The sequence below is a fragment of the Prosopis cineraria genome, unplaced genomic scaffold, assembly GCF_029017545.1.
Source record: "Prosopis cineraria cultivar Desert tree isolate PC_DT_omini unplaced genomic scaffold, ASM2901754v1 PC9, whole genome shotgun sequence".
NCBI classification, from domain to species: domain Eukaryota; kingdom Viridiplantae; phylum Streptophyta; class Magnoliopsida; order Fabales; family Fabaceae; genus Prosopis; species Prosopis cineraria.
In genome coordinates, this window is record NW_026555340.1 from 20610447 (window position 1) to 20634032 (window position 23586).

General features: G+C 32.7%; 2 protein-coding genes across 3 annotated transcripts; one reads left to right on the forward strand and one right to left on the reverse strand.

Moving 5' to 3' along the window:
- Positions 1 to 573: 573 nt before the first annotated feature.
- Positions 574 to 9388, reverse strand: LOC129320754 (protein GFS12). Of its 2 annotated transcripts, XM_054966333.1 has the most exons (16): positions 9101 to 9388; positions 8924 to 9015; positions 6634 to 8730; positions 6133 to 6460; positions 5817 to 6032; positions 5636 to 5708; positions 4867 to 5072; positions 4711 to 4773; positions 4040 to 4248; positions 3715 to 3826; positions 3057 to 3578; positions 2437 to 2747; positions 2097 to 2340; positions 1947 to 2020; positions 1312 to 1450; positions 574 to 1121 (listed from the first exon to the last, which is right to left on the reverse strand). In XM_054966333.1, exons 1-16 carry the CDS (start codon positions 9245 to 9247, stop codon positions 972 to 974), a joined length of 4983 nt encoding a protein of 1660 aa, XP_054822308.1. In that variant the 5' UTR covers positions 9248 to 9388; the 3' UTR covers positions 574 to 971. The 2 variants fall into 2 exon arrangements, with proteins under 2 accessions (XP_054822308.1, XP_054822309.1); XM_054966334.1 differs by lacking the exon at positions 8924 to 9015 and having other exon boundaries at positions 9101 to 9383.
- A 4910-nt stretch (positions 9389 to 14298) lies between these two features.
- On the forward strand, positions 14299 to 17616 carry LOC129320756 (acireductone dioxygenase 2-like). Its single transcript, XM_054966337.1, has 7 exons — positions 14299 to 14545; positions 15439 to 15550; positions 15641 to 15735; positions 15950 to 16064; positions 16162 to 16286; positions 16551 to 16621; positions 17151 to 17616. The coding sequence occupies exons 1-7, from the start codon at positions 14528 to 14530 to the stop codon at positions 17215 to 17217; spliced, it is 603 nt and encodes a 200-aa protein (XP_054822312.1). The 5' UTR covers positions 14299 to 14527; the 3' UTR covers positions 17218 to 17616.
- The last annotated feature ends 5970 nt before the right edge of the window (positions 17617 to 23586 follow it).

Sequence of the window (23586 nt, forward strand, 5' to 3'; positions counted from 1 at the left end):
TGATTAGGCATTAAATCTAAGCATTTTCCTTAATGGAAATTCAAACAAGACATTTTTAACTAAAGGTGGAAATAGTCTAGGGACTTGTAGCCAACCTATAACCTGATCTATTTAGCTAAAAAGCTAGGTTAAAGCCTATAATCAAATCTATTTACTTAAAAAGGCCAGTTTTAATTTTTTAAAGCCTAACCTACAAATTTATTAATAGGTCTAATGAACTTTTTCTAATTAATAAACATACATAATTAATATCATAGTGATGGGTAAAACAATTAATATAGTTTTCTTGTTTTAAGATATTAAAAAAAAAAATTATCTAATTACTCAAAATTATTATGATACCCCTCATATTTAGAAACAGAACAAGCTTATAAAAAACACCCTATGTATTGGGACAAAAGGAGCATTTGATGGACTTCTATTTTTGCACACACTTGTTTGTCCACGTCCTTTTTTCTTTTCTATTTTCTGGGTCCAACTATTAATCTATATTCTTTGACTTTGAACGGGAAAAACTTTTGATAGATCAATGCCCACCCATTAAAGTTCCAAATAATCAAAACATGAAAGATCTCAAATAACAAAAGTTGATTTAATTTGTAAGGATTTGGTTTACATCCCACAAGGTCATGAGATTAAATCATAGAATAAAATTCTACTACGGATGTGAGGACTTTGTTGATGAGTAATCCGTAAATACCTCTATAAGCACTCTTCAAACTTGAAAACATGCCCTGCCTTGATGAGCCCAGCTCAACTTCAAATCTGAAATTTTCTCACCCAACCCTAAATCAATCCATACTGATCTATTTCACGACTATAATCTGAACAAACTTCTGGAACTATTCATATATTCTAACAGGAATTTCCTATGAGTGATACATTATATTGTGCAATGCTCATCATCATGTACAAAAAGAATTCCCTATTGCCCACGCGTGGATTGAAAATATGAAAAAGAAGAATCATGTCTAACAACAGATACTAAGATAACCATCTTCTGTTCCAACAAGAAAAAAACGAGAGAATGGAAGGATACTAATACTTGACAACGCTGACAAGCTTTTTGATCCATTGTCGGATGTGTAGAGTTTCTGGGGACTAATGTGATGTTGTCCGTCCTGTGTCATGAAAACCTTAGTCATATTACCTTGATACATTTGGCATTCATAATTTATGATTAACACTTTTGACATTCTAATATTCTCCAAACTCATGCTATGCTACAATCTTTACACTCATGCTGTGGTACAATTTTTACAATTTTACAAGACCTTGAACACAATGTGCGTGTGAGAGAGAGAAACATACCGCTTCATCAGCAGATCTAGACAAGGATAGAAGCCCAATCCTATTTTTCGAAATTGAAATAACATCTTGGCCCCAAATGGAGAAATTTAATATACCATCTGAGTGACCTCTGTAAGCGACGGGCTGTGATTGAAAATTCCTGACACAATAATGAAAAATGAGCACCAAGATATGTCGTTCCAAAGTGCAGAGAAAGGCTTAGTAGTTTCATTACTTTTTTCCTAGGAGGGAAATAGATGTCTGTAATCAGCTAAAATTTATCAAAATCAAGCTAAACAACATTCATATGTAACAACCGACAATCGAGAAGTCTGGCACTTTATTACACAGAATTGGAGATACGAACACATAAAAATTATTGCTGGAACAGTTTTCCAATCATTTTTATCCGCAGACTGATTCTTAATTTTCAAGTGAAACCTGCTTATCATAAATACATTCTAGTTATGAAAACACAAAACCTATGGGTTAGGTGTATATGATACACAGGTCATCATTCCTCTGTCCATCACACACGTCTTGACTTCCACGGATTTTGACGTGTCAAAAATTTGAACTTAAGGTAGAAAAAGAAAAGGATAGAACGAGACACAGAAAATGGTGCTGATGAACCAAAGATTCGGTGTAGCACTTACATCCTTAAGTCCCAGACCCGTAATGTTTTATCAAGAGAGCTAGAAATGAGCAGATGGTCCTCCGGTGTTGCCAACTGCAGTTTAAGATAACATCAATGAAGCTCTGTGCAAAATCAAATTTGGTATTCCCATGGTCACTTGTGAGCATACCTTAGTAACATATCCATCATGAGCTCTCCAAGAGGCAATGACATTTCCGCTCTTTGCATCAAATAATTTACAATGACCAGAACTTAGTCCAGTTGCAATTAAAGATGGCAAAGCAGAAGCTCCACCTGCTTGCATCTTGTCAGCCCTAGGGGAACAAATGGCAGAAATAAGAGAGGGAAAACTAGATTCATTAGATTCCCCTCTCCAGATATGAAGCTTTTGACCTCGAGCAACATCAATGAACCTGTACAGTACAGCAAGAGGTCAAAGTTTTATCACACAAACATCTTCTCCAAAGCATGTGATTGTAATGGAACTTGAACTAGAGAGTAAATTTCACCTGAGAGACCCATTTCCAGTGCCAACTACAAGAATTTCGGGAGAGTCCAATAGATGCATACAAGTATAAAGGCTTGAATCAAAGGCACTAGACAATATTCCATTTGATAATGTATTCAAATTAAGCACATGAGCCTGGTCACCGTTAATCTTTGACTGATAAGATATTTGGCTTGAAAGGTGGGCAACTTCTATTGGCGACTCGGCAAACACTGATACTGTCTTTCCTGTTTGACAATTCCAAACATGAATTGTTCCGTCACAAGATGCCACTCTTCCACTGGAAGATAAGATACAAATATCATTCACAACCTACAATTGAGATAGATGATTAGTGAAATGCATTAAAAGAATTGCTACTAATAATGAAAACGAGAACATCATGTGAGTCATACAATAATCATGAGCACATGTCAACTAGCGGCTAATTCTAGGCTACAATAATTTTTTGTATTTTGTAGAACTACTTCCCACCAACCAGTGAGGTTTCACTATATAACTAAGACACTGCTTAAATGCAAACTCTGTCATCAAAATATGTGATGCTAAAAGGAATTACATAATGCAGCATGTCTAATCATTGAGGAGTATTGTTTTAACCAAGAGATAGAAGAAGCAAACCTCCTCATGGCCATAATAGCCAGATAAACAGTTAGTTCGACTGAGTTCCCACTTCTGGACAGTTCCTTTATACCCTTGGCCAACTCCGGCAGTGAAAACAGTACACTCATCTTGACATACAGCCAAAGACCTAACAGCTCCATGATGTGCACGTATAGAGTATATAACAGATGCTCTGATCTTCCATGGAAGGTCATCTTTTTGAAGCCCCACACGCCCAAGAAATTCAGGCCCATCCCAGATAGTGGCTGGGCTAGGAAACCAAAACCAGGGTTCATAATTCATTTGATATGGCATTCCTTCATACATTAATGCTGAACTTTGATGAAGTGCATTTGATCGTCTCGGGGAGATCAAGTTCTTGGAATTTCTACTTCCTTGGGATTGTGGGATTGACCAGCCAACCCCATTAAGCAATAACTTTGCTGGATTGTATTCATTTTTAAATCCCCTGGCAGTTGTAGGTCTTCGAGCAATAATATTTTCTGAACCACTTTTTAATGACTCTCCTGAATATTCCCACTGAATCATGATGGGTTTAGAAATAAGAGCAATAAAGATGTACATGATGCTATGTCACGGAAACAATCATATTAATAAACACATACAAGTCTCTGCTTGGATGGGGACATATGTAACAACGAAAAAAGTAGCAAACCTTCCAATTATGACGTCGTTGAAGAAATTGTTCAAGAAGCAACCATGTAGCACAACATTGACGAAGTTTTTCTATCCCAAGAAGAGATGCAAAAGAAGGATAGAGAAGCAACCTGCATATGAATATATGTGTGTATGGTATTAGCATTAATTTTGCTTTCTAAAGGTGAAATTTTAAAGCCTTTGTTTTTTTTTCCTGTCTACTTATCTTACACTTCTCTCTCTTATCACCTCTCTTGAATTCATTTCCAGTCTCACATCAAAGAGCTAGCAAAGCATATTTTACCAGCATAAAATCTAGTCTAGTAAGCAAATTTGACACTTACACTAGATCCATTCGACTTTCAATTTGTAACTCCCCACCAATTTTTAAGTTGGCAATCTTCAAGCTTCTGCCAGCAGTAGCAGAACCTTTAGCAACTTCCTTTGAGAAAGCAAGCTCATCAAACAGTTCCTTGAGTTTTGGTAGAATATGAAGCACTGTCAAGTCTTGACCAATCCGTTGACAAATTGCAAATAAAGTTGTGGCAGCAACCTGATCAACATAAGCATGAAGAGCTAATAATTTTTTTTTTTTTTTGGTCAAGAAGAGTCAATAATTAAATCATTAGCTAATGGATCATATGCATGATAAGGAAGGAGAAGCATACTTATCCAACTGCCAGGTATATTAGCCAAAAAATAAGGTAAGAAAGAACCAGAAAGAGTTCATAACTTTGGGGGCTTGCAGGAACATAAGGCATCTACTGTTAGTTTGCTATGCCCTAGAGTCAAGAGACACAAACCTCAATCATACATGACTCTTCATTTTCATCAGTTCCAATACAAAGAAACATGTGAAAAAACCCACTGTCCATTTAACACAAGAAAATTTCTTCATGATTGATGATTAACTCAGAGTGTAAAATCCCTGGGAAACCCAAGAAGCAAAGGTGGCACTAGAACCAACAGATCTTAAAAAGCAATGGATTAAAGCAAGCCAATAGATAATTTGAACCTGAAGCACCGCAATTTCCATATATTTCTGCTTAAGAACCTCAATGCATAGACACCTTTGATCCTGCAAATTTATAATTGATTTGACAGTCAGTTGTTAGACATCATTTTACAGTCAATCAAGCAGTTTGGAGGCTATATAGAACAACAACCATACTTCGAGTAGTTCCTTCACAATAGCTTCTCGTGTGAGGAAAACCACAAGACCATCTAATGTCATCATACAATCAATAAGTGCTAAAGCACTCCAGCTCTGGACAGGATCAGGCTTATTCATGCACGATACATCAATGAAGTAATAAACCATGTGTTTTAGTATTGGCAGCAACTGTTTGACAATAAATGATTCCCCAAAAACGCCACCTGAGAAATCAAAGAATGAAAGGGGCTTACAAGCTGAAGGTCCGATGGAAACCTGCTTTCTGCATATTACTTAGACCAGAATAACACAACCAACTTTACCAATATAGGAGGATAGGTAGAATAGGAGATCCAGTCCAGCAAAGGAAATACAAAATAAACAGCAGGAAAACACATGTAACAATATAAAATGCAAAAATAGTAAAGATAGGGTTTCCACATTCCAAGATGCTAAAATCTCTACTAATTTCCCCAGCAAAATGACACTTCCTTAGTGCACGATCCTTGACATGCCCTCCCACCACTTTCTTTCTCTGCCATCATACAATCATTAGGCGTCAGAGCTAGTTTCTCCAACCTCAAATTCCTTTTCATACCCCTTCATCAGCCTTACCACTCCTCCCTTTTCTAGATTAGGATTGGCTTCCTTAATCTTAATTGGATCAGAACCCACAGGCCCATCTTCTCCTTATCTCTTCAATTAAAGGTGCTAACAACAGCAGGCCCATCAAGGTCTCAAGTTTTTTGAAAGATGGCAAAATCTTAAGCCAAAGAACCAAGATTACCAATTCTGACCAGCACATCAATTCCATCAGCACATAGTCCTTTCCCGAAGCAGTGAACCAGAGGCAAGATTGTCTGATCCAAAAATTGAAGGTTACTAAAACATGACAATGTTTACATGCATGTGAGAGTGTATGTTTGTGCAGAACAACAAAAAAGGTAATCAAGGTTCTTGCAAAAAACCTGATGGATGGTAATGGGTACACCAAGCTCCTCACTAGAACCAATTAACAGCACAGAAGCAGAGATGGCTGAAGTTTTATGTGGAGAAACGTACAGGTTTGACAAGACTAATGGATGAATAGTTTCCAGATATGTTTGTTTACCAACTCGATTCCATATTTCACGTACAAATGTATCTTGTAAAAGAGAAACCTTCAAACGAGAGTCACTTGTAGTCTGCAAAGCGCATACAGATGCATAGGTAAGAAGTCAAATAAAATAAGAGGGCAAAAAATGTCTACATACTTACTGAAATTCACAAAAGTTTAAAACTAGCCTGCAAGATTTTTTGGATGGTTGGCAAGACTAATGTTTTCACTGCTTGTGCTGTTAAGCATTTTATGAATTCTGTAACTAGTATATAGGCCCATTCAGCTTCAGCATCATCCACAGAATCCAAAACAAGTGGCAAACAAAAGGGGGCACAAATTTCAGCTGCAAATGTGCCCATTGCCCCAAAGGCTCCCTGCTTGGCAAAATTTGCAGCATAGCGAAGGCGGGTTTCATTTTTAGCCAGAAGCTGAAGTGGAGCAAGAAACAGGTAGGCAGATTTTACAGTCTTTGGAAAATAAGGTGATTCCAGAAGAGTTTTAGCTGTTGGCCTCCTGTATAACAAAATAGATACTTCAATAAAATGGTAGGAAAACAAGTGGATCCACTAACATAAGATATATAGAAATTCCTGGTGCATAAATGGACAAAACTATTCACAAACACCTAAGCAGATCAACTATGTGCACACAAAAACGTTCACACACTCACACACACAACTTGTTACCGTGTCCAATCTTTTTGAATGCATGCTTCAACAAGTAATCTAATATGAGTAGGTAGTTCCTGTAGAAATCCTGGTAAGGTTCCATCCTCCAGGTATATTGCCAATGAGATTGAATCAAAGAGTGGCCTACACAGATAGAGTTCTGCTATGATACAACCAACAGAAAATATGTCCCTTGCAACATCTTCAGAGATAACTTTTGAACAAGAAAATTTCTGCCTCCAAAGCAACAAGTCTGGGTATCCTGATGAACATTCATCTTCCTCCTTTATATGCTGAAGAAAACTAATTAGATCAATTTTCGAAGGCACTATGTGATCTTTGCCCATCAGAGATAGTTTGGACATAATTTGGCTTAATGTCTCCTTTGGTGCATCTTTTGAAGATAAGGTTTTCCCCTCTAGTATATTTAATGGATAATGGTAAGAAGCACTCAAATGCCTAGCATGTTCACAAAATTTTGATGCTGCTTCTAATTCTTGCAGATAACCAGCTTCAGAAAGGATCTCACTTTGCAATCCAGTCACTTGTCTATAAACCTTGGCATCATTATTGGTAGAATGACTTGTTATTCTGGTGTTGCTATGACGAATGGGGTGTGGGCGAGTAAAGAGCTGCCGGCGTCCTGTTGATCTTGGCATCATTGATTCTGATACAGGAAGCATAACATTCTTGGCAGCAATGGCTGCCTCACCTGACATTTTGAACCCAAATGTGATATCTATCCAATGATGGAGTTGCAATGAAATCCTATTACTTTCTAATGCATCACGATGCAATTTAATGAAATCTTCACAACTCTCTGCCCATGAAGGCACTGCCAAATCTGCCATGCCATCATGAATTGACTTAAAAATTTGAGGATCACAATAGAACTCTGGAATGCATTCATCAGGGGTCCATTGGTAGAGCCTTTGCATTGTAGAAGGATACTCATTAGGTTCATACACTGTACGAACAGCCATTCGAAGAACACTCAGAGGCAGCCTTCTTGCTTTGTAACTGCAGACAGCCAATTCAGACAGACATTCATCGGATACATGATGAGGGATTTCAGAAGTTGCATAGGTAAAATCCAACTGTTCATCACCTTTTGCCAAGCGCCATTTACTCTTGCTTAAATCTCTCCATCCTGCATCACAATTCTCATCAGGTTTTGTGCTAAAATCTATTACCCAAGGCATTACTGGATGAAATGTGTGATCTCCCCACCTTCTCCCTGCCAATTTATTTAAGACCAGTAAATACTCAAAATTACTCAATTCCCCTCTCCACCACTTAGTAAAGCTAGAGTGCCAATCTATTGATGGAGAAAGCTTTAGATCTGCATAAAGGCTAGCAGATTGGCAGGCCCCATTGCAACAGCCAATTTTTGATAGGGTAGAACCATTTCTTTCACTCCTTTGTGGCCTTAAAGCATATTCCAATTCAGGTTCATTCCACAAACGCAGCCAAGACCATAATGAATTATTAGTCAACATGACATTGGATGGGCATATATTCCCACAGGATACCCCGAGAACATGTAGGTGCCATAATGCCGAAAGTAGCTGATATATAAGAAACCTTCTATGCCAGTCGGACTTCAAGGCACTGGGATTATAGTGAAGTATACTTTCCAAGGTATAGGGAGTCTTTGGAAGAACCATGTTAACATGGTTAGATGTTTTCAACATTGCAATAACAGGAGCTATGTTTGGATGCCTCAACGAACCTGGAACAATGTCTTCCTCAAATGATGGCAAACCAATCAAATTAAGGAAATTTATGCTTTCCCGGCCTGATGCTTTGCCCTCAATCATGAGACTAAGTGAATCTAATATGTGATCCTCTAGTGAACCACACATGAAATCAGCTGCAACCTCTTCAAACGTAGAATAGGAAGAGATTCCCGTGCGAGCAAGTGGGACCAGTGCAGCAATTGCCCTGGAGCAAGAAAATCTTCTAGAATGGTTGCAACAAGCTTTTCTTCTTCCAGACTCAAGCAAAGAAGTTCTATCTCTTTGAATACCACCATTGAACCCACTATTATACTGGTTTTCACCAGGTATATAATTACTTGAACGGCAATCATCACTATCCAGACTATATTCGTCACTGAAACACGGGGGGAAAAACAATTTCTAACCATTAGTTACTGAACAGCATAATCCAGCAAGAATGAAAAAGAAGGAATAGACAATAGAGAAAAGGCAACACAATCCCGACCAATGCTCAAACATGGCAAGCGTTTCACACAATCATCATTACAAAGTACCGAATTTACTAAGACTAAGGGCTCGACTCTCACATATATTTAGTGAAACAATCTTGCTCAAGGCTGGGCTTATAGACCAATATAAATTGACCAGCTGAAACCTCACCACCCGTGGCACAAGAAATCTGTGTTTCGAAAAACAAAACAAATCAAGCAAGAAGAAACTGATATGAAAATGAAGGAGCAAAGTAGAAACACAGAAAGTGATACCCCAACGATGGCCGAGGATCCAAAGGGAAAAGCCGAAGGGGAGTTGCCATAGTGGAAAACGAGTTGGTCCGAGAAATCGGATTTGATACGAAGTTGGAGGCACTTGAAGCAGTAATCATGTGCCTCCATTGGCGGTCCCTCCGCCATCGCTTCGGAGATTCAAGAAGTTCCCTCCATTTTCACTCTCGTCTCAAGTGCTTCGTCCTGCAACTACCACAGCACAGAGGCTCACTCTCCGCTCTCTCTCTCTCTCTCCTTTTTTTTTTCCCCGTTTTCGTTTTTCCTTTTTGGGTAATCAGGCTCACTCTTCTTTTATGATGGGTATTGGGTAGGTGCAATTGAATGAAATGAAAGCAACGCATTCACAAGTGTGGCGATTATGGTAATCATGCCAATACTACATTTTACAATGTGGATGTGGGAACGGGAAAATAAAGTTCGTTTCTTAAAAGCATATTTAACAAAAGTTAATTTAAAAAAAATTAGTTATTATAATAAAATTTATATTTAAATATATTTTTTATAAATTAATTTAATAAACTGAAAGTTATTTAAATAATATATAATATAAAGTATTTTTAAATGAATAATTATTAAAAAGGACAAATTTTATAATATGCAGTTTTTGTTGTATTAAAGTTAATTTATTAAAAATATAAATAATACTCATTCTATTTAAAAATATATGGCATTTTTAACCGAATCTCACCCTCAATAAAGTAATTATCTATTTTCAAACTAACCCTATATTTTTAAATTTATTTCTATTAAATACCCTATGATATTTATTGGGGATGAAATTTGATTAAAAATACCTTATATTTTTTACAAAAGAAGTATGTTCTAATCTAACAGAACCTTGTTACATTAGAAGGTTAAGCTTTCTTTTTTTTTAAAAGGTCAGTTATTTCATACAATGTAAGCATATTCATTAAAGGTTAAAGGACACATTTATTCTAGAAGTTTTTTTTTTTCAAGTGCAACTAGCATTCTTAACTTTTAATTAATACAATTGTTATCATAAAATTTCAAAAATAATGTAATATCATCCTATAATAACATTTAACTATCGTTGAGAAATGGTGTTTCACATTCTAACCTTAAGTTTTTTTACAAAAAAAAAAAATTAATCACATACAAATGCCTACACACACTTGCATACCTACCAAGGGTTACCCTTCCACTTGAAAATAAAAGTAACACATGCCCAATATACATACATCCCTTTATCACATGGGCTATAAAACCACGATATCCTTTCCTTAAGAGAGTGTGGGGTGCCATTGAATTGATTCTTGACATTCTAATTTTTTTTTTTTTGGCCAAAAACTAAACATGTATTATTACGCAACAAAATTCATTACACAGATGATAAAAAAACCAATAGTACAAACAAACAGAAAACAAATGAAAGCAGCAAAGCAGAAACTAGCTAATGGGTTTGAAAAAAAATCATGGAGTCGGTAAGACTTTAATCTAGGGGACAAGCAAGCGAAAAAGACCCAATTTGAAAAGCACATCCTTTTTATTGCTGCACGGGCTATCCAATTGGCATCTTTTTTGAGGTGTCTTGGAATCCACTTAAAGTAAACGTAGCTTGGTGATTGACAAAGAGATCAAATATTATCCATGATAGTAAATGAGCTCCAATCAAGAAAAGATTCAACACCATTACTATCATTCAATAGTTGGAGATAGTCAGACAAAATCAAAATATTAGAATATCTACAAAAGCATTTACGCACCTTTGCAAACCCAAAAGCATTATTGAAGCTTCACTGTAGAAAGGCAAAATAGCATCTACAAGGCAACCCATGCTTTTGAAATATTGATTTTAAGGATCTCAAGCTAAGAACCCAACCCTAACCACTTTAGCTTTGCTATCATATGCCCTGCTTGCATTTATTATTGCTTCGTGTTGATCAATATTGATAAAATTGTCAGCATCAATGCACTTGGAGTCTTCATATTGAGCTCTCAGGCTAAGCCCTTTCCAACGATTAGCATCCTGATAAATGTCAAAGTAGCAGAGAGTTGAGTGAATAATCCCTTCAGGCTGCATCACTTGTTTTTCAAAAAATAAAGGAACATTTCGCCTTCCGTATTTGCCATGGAAGAAAAACCAACGTGCATTTAGATTCATCCATCACTTGATCATGTTTAAGCCACTGTAAGAGCCAGACATCAAAGCGGGAAATAGATTCTTCTTCCAACCCTAATTTAAGGGGCTTCCAAACCAAACTAATTTTGTTCTTTCACATAGCAATAGTAAATGGTCAAGGGAGGACATAATGGATTAGAGGAACATTTTCTTTTCCATAAGCTTTCTTGGCATTCTAATCTTAAGTTGGAACATAAGTAAGTTTGCCTCTTGTATTAAAGTTTGTAAAATTGAGATTGAATTAAAAGTCTGTTACTCCAACATGATTTATATTTGGATGTATTTTTAAAAAAATAATTTAATAAATTGACCCAACTTAAGGTTGGAATGAATATATAATTAAGAAGCATTATTCGTAAACACTAAAGAATTGAAATAAATTGATACATGATAAAATATAAAAATGATAATGAAAAATATAATTATTCAAGATTTGCCTCAACTATTGATTTAGTATCTTAGGTTTATTTTCTTATCAATTTAATTTATTAAATTTATATTAATTATTAATTTGGTCCTTATTATTTTAACACTATTAAAATATGTTAACACAAATAATAAAATTTTGATGCCAACCATTTAGGTTAATAAAAAAATTGTAGTTCATTGATTTGAGGGTTAATTTATTCTCATTTAGCTATATATACCAAATTATTAACATACTTTACATATTAAGTTAATTTAATAATTTATTTGTATTTTAAATTTAAAAGAAAATTGTGATAATTTAAAGGAAAAATTAATTTTTCAAGTCCATATTGTTTCCCCCAATTTTAAATTAGGTATTTATAGTTTATTTTATTGAGGCTCTTCTAATTTGATTCATTAGATTTATTAATCCCAAAATTTAAAATCCTTGAATTTTTTATTTTAAAAATAAAAATTAAATTAAATTAAAAAACTTTATGCTCATAATTTTAAAATTAAGTTGACAATTTTTATAACTTCAAAATTTATATAATTAAGTTAGATGTTCCACATAATTATATATATATATAGAAGTTTAATAAAAAATTTAATGAAAATGTAAACATTGAACTAAATAAAAAATTTTGTCTAAATTTATGAAATAAAACTTTCTATAAACTTTAAAAATATTTTTATTTTGAAAAAATTAATCATTCATGAATAATTTTAACTCTCAGATATTAACATACCAAACCAAATAAGCTACAAGGACATGATTAAAATAAAAATAAGTTACAAAGACTTGATTCAAAATTAAGAAAAATTATAAAGACTTGCTGATTAATTTTGTTAATTTAAGAAAATAAGGAATTGAATAATAAAAATTGAATTTAAAGGATGAAATTAATAATTAAGATATATGTAAAAACTAAAACTTTTAAAAAGAATTGGCCCCTAGCACTCTTAATTGTGATGATTATAGGTGTTGAAACTTATACCTATCCTGATCAGTCTAATTTCATTATGATCATATCGAAATGGATCTTTCTTAGCCCTACAAAAAAGTGAGATGAGACTTTGCGAACTAGGATAAAACATAGTATTGCCCTCAAGAACATCCCATCTCAAATATTATATATATTATTTTGTATTTAAAAAAATATGTATTAAATATATTAATTATATTAATATAATTTATTCATATATTAATAAAAAAATTATTTATAATTTCAATGCTTACAATCCCCATTCAAAATTAAAAGTTCTTCACATTGATAATTTTAATGACATAAAGCAATTAGTATGAAGTAACTTTTTTTTTTACAATATATTAATTATATTAATATAATTTATTTTTATATTTATCTATTTAATAATTTTAATTGAGATATTCAAATATCTAAACTAAAAAAAATAACAATGTTTTGATGTTATACTTGGTTTGTCTATTGCTCTTGTTTTTGTAGTATGGAGGTCACTTGTAAATGTTGGCATGTCTTATGTTTCATGCAAACTTGATTTTAAGTTATATATTTATAGTTGTAATTGATATAACTTAATAATTGACTTTAAATCATTGTAATTTATGTATTTATATTATTTTGATTTTAAATTTAACAAGTTATGTAATTTAATATTTTAATAAATATTGATATCCAAGTCGTTCTTTTTTGTTATCCGCTTTATAGGAAAATTTCGATCTCGTTTTAGTTCCATTTCAATTTTTAATATGATGGGACGACTTTTGAAACAGGATGAAACACCAAACCAAAATTTAGTCCCATCATTTTTCAAAATAGGACACAGAACAATGGTATCCTAATCTAATCTTGTCCCATAATCACCCCTAAGCAATGATATCTCAACCAAAAAAAAAATTGAAAGGATATCTTGATATTAAAAAAATAAAAAAAATTAATCACTTAGTCCATGTTGTTTTAATATAGTTATAATTTAGTATTTGAACTTTAGCTTATTATAACTTAATTCTTATAATTTTAACTTAATTATAACTCAATCATTGAAAATAAATTTTAAAGATTAAAATTATTTTAAAATTTAAGGACTAATATTTTAAAATTGCTAAAAAGTTTAATCTTTGTAAGGTTTAAAAATATTAAACTTGATAATTTTATTTGTTAAAGTATATTCCCTCCGTTTAAAAATGTAAAGCATTTTTAACCAAATCTCACTTTTAATAAAGTAGTTACATACTTGTAAACTAATCCTATCTTTTTATAGATATCCTTATTAAATATTCTATAATAAATATTAATTCATTATTAATAAGGGTGTTTTTAAAAAAAGGTAATGATCATACCTCAAAAAATTAAAAATGCTTTATATTTTTTAATATCAAACTCCTTAAAAAATGATTTACATTTTTAAATGTAAGAAGTAGTGATCAATATTTTAAATTTTTAAAATTATAAAGATTAAATTGTATTGAATTAAAATTTGATAACTAAACTATAATTAAATTAAAATTAAGAAGATTGAGTTATAATGAACTGAAGATTAAACATCAATTCACTATTAAGTTAAAATTATAGGATTAAATAATTCATTTTTTTTCAAAAACGAAAAACTCTATAATTTTGCTCAACCAGGGAAGCAAAAAGGGTAAAATTTTGTCCGGTGATTGTCTTCCCTATCCATAGATTCTCTGTTCACTCGCCAGGTCTGGTCGAGTTTCAGTGCGCACGGTCACTCAGTGGACCCCGCGGAGTCCCCGGCAAGAGCATTTACGATCAATTTGTCAATTTTTGTGAGATTAACTTCCTCGTAGTTATAAATCGCGTGATTTCCAAGCGTTTGGCCGAGAAATTCTATTGAACAAGATCGGTGAAACAAGAACGATGGTAGCCTCTGGCAAGGTAATCCTTCTTCTTTTTTGTTTGTCTGCTTCGAAAGTTTGTTTCCTTTCCTTTTTCTTTCGCATGAATTCTTTAAGTGGATATCATGTATGACAAGTTATTGAGCCTTAGAGAGAGCTCTGTGCTAGATGTTGTAGACTTTGATCTTTCGTGGGGTTTATGGTTATAGAGAAAGGATTCATTTTCTTATATGAATTTTGAAGCAAAGTAGATGAACGTCTCTTAAATTGTATGGAGTCTGAAAAAGTAGCTGCAATTTTCGTTGCACTCTTCATTGCCTTTTAGGAGTGCAGTTTATTGATTTTTTTTTTTATATTTTATATTGATATCGATGATCTTTGAAGATGATTGAGGTATATGGTGGGGTAGAACAAATCTGTTGCATTTATTTGTTGTTCGACCTTGATTAATATGGAATCCTGGATAAAAATTTGTCAAATAGTCGGAGGATGTTATGTGTTAAGACTCTAGTGTTTAAATTTTGATCCTTACTCTTCTTCTGGCCATATGTGTTATGAGCTGGTTGAACTTAAGAGTCTAGGCTTTGTTTAATCTCTCTCAATTGAGTTTTCTTTACATGTTGTTTTGGGAATAATTAGATGCATCTGATTGTATCTTAATCTCCAATTTACAGAGAATTGTGTCGATGGTATTTACAAGTAGATCCATTTTTTTCCTTCCGAGTCCTGTCCATAAACTTGGTCAGCCTGATTATATCAGGAATTCTTTATTTGCTTGATTTGAAATGGATCATTGACCAAGCTGCAGTATGCGTTGCATTTTGCTAATGTTCATCTTCTACTCAAATTGTTCGCATGAAGCACAGTATTCCCTTTTTGGGTTGTGTGAGTTCATCACTCAAAGTTGAAAATAAGAAGATTAATTTTTCACAGGATTCCCGGGAGGAAGTCATCCAAGCATGGTACATGGACGATAGTGATGAAGATCAAAGATTGCCTCATCACAAAGAACCCAAGGAGTTTGTGTCTTTGGACCGGCTCACTGGTAAGCACCTGTGGAGCATGTTTTTGTTTTATAAATAAACTGTTTGAGCAGTTCGCACTAGCTCCTTGGGCTTTTGTGTTAATATTGCAGAACTTGGAGTTCTTAGCTGGCGATTGGATGCTGATAATCATGAAACAGATCCTGAACTGAAAAAAATTCGGGAAGAACGTGGCTACTCCTACGAGGTTTGTTATCCTGAACTGAAAAAAGTAGCTCGCATAGTTATGACTAGCTTTGGGAATAATGTTTGTGGAGTTATGGCATGATATTGATGTGTGCCAGTGATTTTGAAATTCAAAATGAGGTGTTTCTGCTGCCATATCTCTTCAATGCTTCATCCCAACATTCTGTCTAGCTTTACGCTTTCACTATAGCCTGAGCAGAGAACCTTTTCTGCAGGATGTTTGTGAGGTTTGCCCAGAAAAGTTGCCAAATTATGAAGAGAAGATCAAAAGCTTTTTTGAAGAACATCTTCACACTGATGAGGAGATCCGTTATTGTGTTGCTGGAAGTGGTATGTGCAGATATTTGTGCTTTCCATTGATGCTTTTGTATGAACTGTGTACTGAATGATTGATACAGTTGCTAAGTCTTCATTCTTTTCTTTAAAGGTTATTTTGATGTCAGGGATCACAATGATGCTTGGATTCGTGTGTGGGTAAAGAAGGGAGGAATGATCATCTTACCTGCTGGAATGTATCATCGGTTTACTCTCGATGAGGGAAACTACATCAAGGTCTTGATTCATACACATAGCCATAGCATAGTTTTAGTACATTTCCAACATGAGATCTTGTCCCCTTTTAATGTCTGATTTGAACAGCATATTTTAGATATTCGCACTTTATTTCTTCGGTTTGATTGCCTTCTTATCTCATCATCGAGAAAGGATTCTTTTGAAATGTCATTTTGATTGAGGAGACAGTGGAAGAGCTGCTGATATCTTTATGCATTTTCATTGCAAATAAACTTGAGTTCATGGCTAATTATAAATATGCAGGCTCTTCGATTTTTTGTTGGTGAACCGGTTTGGACTCCCTACAATCGCCCACATGATCACCTGCCTGCAAGGTAAGTGTATACTCCCTGCTCTCTCTATCTTTCTATAAAAGGTATTTTTAACTAAATTTTTCATATCCATAAAAGTTTGTTATTTAGTTAAAAACACATAAAACCACAGCAGTTTTTCAATTTTGCCTCTAATAATGTTAGAAGAATCATAAAGGAAAATTTGGATGGCTCATCAACCAATGAAGTAATGAGTATGGCTATCTTATTAAAACCACCTCTGACAATCCTCTTCAAAGATAGACCAATGGGAGAACAAGTTTCTGCACCTTACTGGTTGGTTTCGATTTTCAGAGGGTGGTAGGTGAAGCACACTGTTAGTATCTCCTCCTCTTTCATAGAAGACAATAAAGGCAAAATTGTTCAGTTATTCAAAAATATCATGACATCTTTTATATTTAGAAACAAAATAAACTTATAAAAAACACTTATATATAAGGGCAGAAGGAGTATATTAACTTTGAGCGGTATAAACTCAAAGATTATTTTTAGGAAATTTTATGGAGACTTATTATGTGAGCTTGATGTGCAGAAAGGAATATATTGAGACTTTCGTGAACAAGGATGCCACCAACCATGCTGTTGATGCAACTGCCTAAGATCTTGTTTTGCTAAGATTAGCAAGGAATTAATGGGACTGACTCATGTTTCGCCCTAGACCGGAAAGGCCAATAAGAAAAAGGGTCGTTAAATAAAGATACTTATTAATGCTGTCTAGTCTGAGTCTGAGGGACATTTTACTTTGTTGCTATGTATAGCATAAACTTCATGCCACTGGTATGTTATATGGGAAAATTTGAAGTCCAATTAGTGGTTACAGGAAACAGAACAATAGACTTAGTCATGATGTTATGTTTTGTCGTAGCAGATTGTTTACTTTGGAAGATTTCTACATTCACTAGTGCGAAACTGTGAATGCTTATAGTTGGTGAGCATTCATAGTGAAAGAGAAAAAAATAATTGGTATAGAAATGATGTGCGTTTTATATGTAGTCAAATTTTTGTGTCTGTCTCTTTAAAGGTATAAATGCCAATGCATGAATGTCTAAACATAGATAATAATGATACTCCTTTTAGTACAAGACATTGCTCCTTGGTTCTTGTTATTAGGGTTTTTGTAAGTTGTGTATTTTTTTTTAGTTAATTTAAATTGATTCTTAATTTATACGAAGTTATTTATTAACACGCCCTTATAGTAAAGACCAATAGATAGAGTCTCATTTTGTCTCTCCGAGAGCATTCGATAAAATTGGAATTGGAATGATACACAAAAGATTACTATGGTTTCTTTATGAAGATGGCATGTACAAATCGACAGAGTTTCACTTCTTTTAGTCAAGACACAGTTCAATTTTAAAACAGTATTGTTGGAAATAATACCTATTTCTGAAATGCGCATTCAGCAATTATGTTTTATTGTATCGTTCGTCAGGGATTTGGAAGTCTAAGGATGGACTTGTAGAAGAGATACATGTAAAATAATTTGTTTAATAACTCATTCTCAATGCATTTATATTTGCTTTTATAATTGACTTTACTTTCAATTTACAGTTGTAATTTATTCATGGGAAAAATGAGGCGAAGTTGACCAAATGTTTGTTAGTAGCTTTTTATAATAAAATACTTCCAATGTGTAAATGGCAAATAGGTACCGCCGTTGTTTTAAAAAATTGGCCTATATCGGACTGTCAAATTAGTTGGATTGTTGATCAAATCTATCAACGGCTCATTTTTTATCAAAAAATTATTTTTATAATTGAGCAGATTGAATTGAAATTGAGTTACTATTAAGGTGGAAGCCAAAGTTGAATTGGGAACTGGAACGGCTTTCAAAAAATAAATATTTTTAAACATAATCTTAAAAAAAAGCTTAAAGAATTTGAAAAAACTAAAATTTAAAAATTAGATTATATTAAAAGTCAACTTTATTTTTGAATAATTTACGTGTATAAAATATGATTTGAGATCTTTTTTATTATTATAAAGATATTGACAGTTATAAGTATAAATGCAAATATTTTTAATTCTACTCATATGTAATTTAATCAAAATTCACCTGTATTTAACAAGTTATAAAATTATAATTTATAATATTATTAATTTATAATCATATTATCTCATTTTATTAATATATGATATATTTTTTTATATTTATTATATATATGTATATATATTTTTAATATTGTTTTTATTTAATTATTATACCGTCTGACAATTGTTATACTATAAAAATCAAGAATGGTTGACTTTTTCAATATAATTATGTCTGGTCCGGCTTTAAAACATTGTGTACCAGAAATTATGATAATTATTATTTAGTCCTTAGGACTTGTTTTACATTTAAATTTCACATACTTGCCCTTAAAGTGAGTCCTGCATTCAAAAGTCAAAATCCGGCAGAGGAAGCTACTGGATATTACTACCCACTCTACTTCATCCCATATCATCTCTAAAAATCAATCAAAGTTTGAGTTCTTGATTCTCTTTCTGTAGTAGAAAATAAGCTCTTTTTTTTTGTTTTTTTTTTTTTTTACTTTGAAGTTCTCATTCTCAACCTAGTCCTCGTCCCTTTATTCTCATGTCATTTGGGTCTTCCTTCATCCTCCGCCACTATCGCCGCCGCCGCCGCAGCAGCTACCCCACTCTCAGCCTTCGGCAATCTTCGTGGCCGCTACTCGATTGCTGCCGAGCAGCAAAACCCACAGCGTCTCTAATAAGAAACTGCAAGAAAGACAAAGCGAGTAACAAGAATCTCTTCTCAAAGCAAAACACACATTCAAGGCCATCGGTTTCATTGCCGCTTCTCATGCCCAATTTAATGCTCGTTATCGTCCCATCTCTCTCCTCATCAGAATTCAAACCTTTCGAAGGTCCCAATGAGCGTCTTGAACAATCAATCCAAGAGCCACGATTGCTGCAAATAGTAGGGCAGTGGCCTCCAACTTTGTCGGTAAATCAGTCTTTTATTTCCAGAAAGGTAAAATAGTCTTCACACGTTAAAATTAATTAACAGACAAATTCAAATAAATTAAAAAATAATTATTACATTTTGTAATATTTAGTTATTATTTAAATATTTTAATAGTATTTTTTTTATTATCAGTCTTCCTTCTAAAACTGGAAAAACAACAAAAAAAAGGTGAAAAGCCTAATGTCACGGGATCATTACCCTCTCCCCAAAAAGCGAACTTAATGAAGTGTGCAGTATACCTGTTTATATAATTAAAATCCTCCCCAAACCTCTTTCATGTGAAACATGACAGCTTTCCCACCAATCCGTGGCACCTCCATCACAAGTGGCTGACCAAAGGGGCTCATTACTTGGGCAAATTTAGGTCTGATTTTGATATCATTTTATCACGAGGCCATCATCCTTTCTCTAAAAAGTTAGCTTAATAGAGTCTGTAGTATACTTACTTATATAGTCAAGATTCTTTTCAAAACTCTTTGATGAAGGGCATGACATTAAGAAGACCTAGAACTTTTTCGAAATAGCAATAGCAATGGTAGTTTGGACTTTTGATAATATAAATACATATATCAATTTAAAATTATTCATAAATTTTATATATATACCAAATATATTTTTAAACTCAATCATATTCCAATTCTAATTTCTTCTTCTTTTATATTCCAATTCCATAAAGAAATACTTCTATCATACCAAGCTATTACCAATTACCCAACGTGTTTTTAGAATATGTTTGAAAACATATAATGAAACAGAAACAAATGGTTGTTAATGGAATGAAATGAGATAGAGTAAGGTGGAATGTAATGAAATAGAACATTTCATTATTTAAAAATTTTATTAGGAGAATGAATAGTTTTATTTAATAATTATTATAAAATTAATAGATTTAAATTAGATATATTTATGATTTTCAATTTCAATATTAGAAATGAAAGAGAGGGGTAAGAAGGATGATGATAATTTCACAATAATGTTATTAATTTATATCAGACCATCTCATCCTCAACCATCTAAATCGGGAGTCACAAAAAAAAAAAAAATGGGCTTAGGATGACTAAAAAGATCATCCCAAGCCATTTTCACTTCATTTTTAAAAATTGTCTCAAGTGATGGTATAGAATTTTTAACTATCCTACTTCAATTCATTCCATATTAAAAAAAGAATCTCAAGTAATACCTTATTGCCTGATCATGTCTTTGTTTTTTTATAAAAAAAAAAAATGGGGCAATGCCCATATTCCTTTATTTAATTAATAATAGAACTACGGCTGCTAAGACCCTTTACGTCTCAATGTAACCACTGAATAAGCTTTGAAGGAGAATCCTTCCTAATTTTACACTTATGTCCTTAATTAAAGCTAGATTTAGCAAGTTAATCAATACATTTATTGCTTTCTCTATATATGTGTCTAACTATAACATGCCAATCATTATCAATGAAATTAAAAATTTGATGCACCTGCCACTGTTAAACATCGTTACTGTCACATGCCTCTTGATAAGATTTGACCACCAAAGAAGTGTCACACTTTCACAATAATCTTTTTCAAATTAAGTTCGCAAGCAACTTTAAACCCATAATAGATGCCCTAAAATTCAGCTTCCTTAGGCGTGCTAATGCCTAAACTGCACATAAAACAGCCCATTCTCCTATTTCATTTTGAAATATTCTTCCACAGCTTGCTAGATCGAGATTGCCTTTGGTTGCATCATCTATGTTAAGTTTAACCCAATCCTAAGGGGGAGATTCCTGTGTTATCCTACTGCTTATACTCGAATGCTTCTTATTATCCAAGTTTGATTGCACTGTGTTAGCAAAGAGGCAAACTCATTCTTTGAGCCCTATAATGTTCATGTCCTCCTTCTTAAAAATTCTATCATTTTTTTTTTTTGCTTGCCAGATGTTGCAATTTGTAACAGCAAAAAGAATATCCCAACCAATCTTGAAATACCTATTCGTATTTTGGAGGTTCCAGCTAAACAAATCTTGTTTATTCAAAACAAAAAATGTGATCTTCTATCACCACTGGAAGAAGCGTCCTCCAAATCTCCTTAGCTTTAGAACAATCCCTTAGAACATGCATAACATTTTCAGTTTCATTAAGACATATTTCACAACTGCTACATACACTAAATATTATGTTTCTCCTCTTTGCCGTCATGATTCTTTCATGCATAGCCAATCACAACGACTTGCACTCTTATAGGCCCTTTCCATTTTTAAATATGTTGCCAAACCTGTTCATTCCTTCTCCTGTTATCCTAGTTTAAAGCTTCGTACATTGATGAGATAGAGAAATAATTATTTGTCATAAGACCCCAACCAAACTTGTCTTTGTTGTCAAATTTGAGAGCAATGGTATATTCTACTTCCCATCAGCATCAACAACATCAGCCACCTTCATGTTAATAAATTCAGGAGGGACCTGTTGAATGCAACAATCATTCAAAACACCACCATGAATAAGCCACTTCTCCTTCCAGAAAAGGACTCTTGTGCCATTATGACTTTCCATTGAAGGTGATTGACCACATTTGGCCACAAATCACTGATAATGTCTTAAATAAGATTATTTTTAATAAGATATAGGTAAACAATAAAAAAAAACAGACGTAAGCTAAAAAAAATGCAGCAAGCGATCATAGACTTTTGGAGCACGAGGCCTAATTATTTGATGCTAAAGTTTGAATCAAACAAAAAGCCGAAAATAAAAAAAAAATGATAAAAAGGCCAAGACTTATGGGGCCACGTCATTCACCTCCTGATCGGATTGGCTGATTGCTTTTGAATTGTCATGGTTGTATAATTGGGATATTCTATGCCCTTCTACACTCCTCCACATTCCACCCTCACTTTGTCACTTTGCTGTAATATTATTATTTTTTATAATAAAACTTATACTCAACTTTATCTCAATTATTTTGACTTTTTGAATTTATTTTTTATTAATATAATCTCATGAATTTACTTCAATTATTAATTTAATTCTTATTATTTAAAATTAAGTAAGACTGTTAAAATTTATTAACATGATAATGATATATTGATAGAAATCATGTAAATTAATTAAAAGAAGTGTATTACTTGGGTAGGAAGAGACATATTAAAATTTTTAAAAAGCAAAAAAAACACAATTTATGGGATTAAATTGTTAAAAATTAAAAAAAATAATTTAATTCTCATTTAACTGTATATGTGTTAGGTTATTAATATACTTTACAATTTATACATTAAATTAATTTTTGTTTTGAAATTTAAAAGGATAGTATAATAATTTTAAAAAGAAAATATAATGTTTTATATTAATAAAAATTAAATTGATAATTAAAATAAATTTAAAACGTTAAAAACTTTACACATTTTATTAAAAAATGAAAGGCATTTTTAACTAAATTTTACTCTCCATTAAAATAGTTATTTACTTTTAAATTAACTTTATTTTTTTATATTTATTCTTATTAAATATCATGCAATAAATATAAAGTAATTATTAATAAAAAATAAAAAATAATAATAATTATATTTTAAAAGATTGAAAATATTTTATATTTTTAAATATTTAATTTTTAAAAATATATTTTTAAGAGAGAGAATATTATAATTTGGTTATATTGGGGCTCAGTAGGTATGATGCATTGTTTGAAATTTGGTGCACTTTTTGGAGGGGTTCTGGAGTCGAGCGCAAGCGTAGTTACACGTGTCGGGCTCTGGTGGTGACACAAAAAAGAAAAGTCTTTTCCCACAGCAGACATCAGGCAGCAGTGTTTGTTGACGTGTCTGCTTTTTTTAAAAAAACGAACATACTTTTATTTCTTACATTTTTCTTATATTTTATTATAAATTTTTATTTTTTTAATATTTTAAATTTTTAAATTTTTATTTTTTAATATTTTAAATTTTTAAATGAATAAAATAAATAAAATGTAAGGATTTTAAATAAATATAAAATATTAAAAATGAAAGTACAGAAAGTTAAAATATTAAAAAAATTAC

Coding starts and splice junctions, on each gene's coding strand:
- LOC129320754 (XM_054966333.1), bottom strand. CDS start 9,247: ATGGCGGAGGGACCGCCAATGGAGGCACATGATTACTGCTTCAAGTGC. Junction 5,709..5,816: donor TACCCATTACCATCCATCAG/GTTTTTTGCAAG, acceptor TTTTTGGATCAG/ACAATCTTGCCTCTGGTTCA. Junction 1,451..1,946: donor CGGGTCTGGGACTTAAGGAT/GTAAGTGCTACA, acceptor TTATTGTGTCAG/GAATTTTCAATCACAGCCCG.
- LOC129320756 (XM_054966337.1), top strand. Junction 15,551..15,640: donor GTCTTTGGACCGGCTCACTG/GTAAGCACCTGT, acceptor TTAATATTGCAG/AACTTGGAGTTCTTAGCTGG. Junction 16,287..16,550: donor ATGAGGGAAACTACATCAAG/GTCTTGATTCAT, acceptor ATAAATATGCAG/GCTCTTCGATTTTTTGTTGG.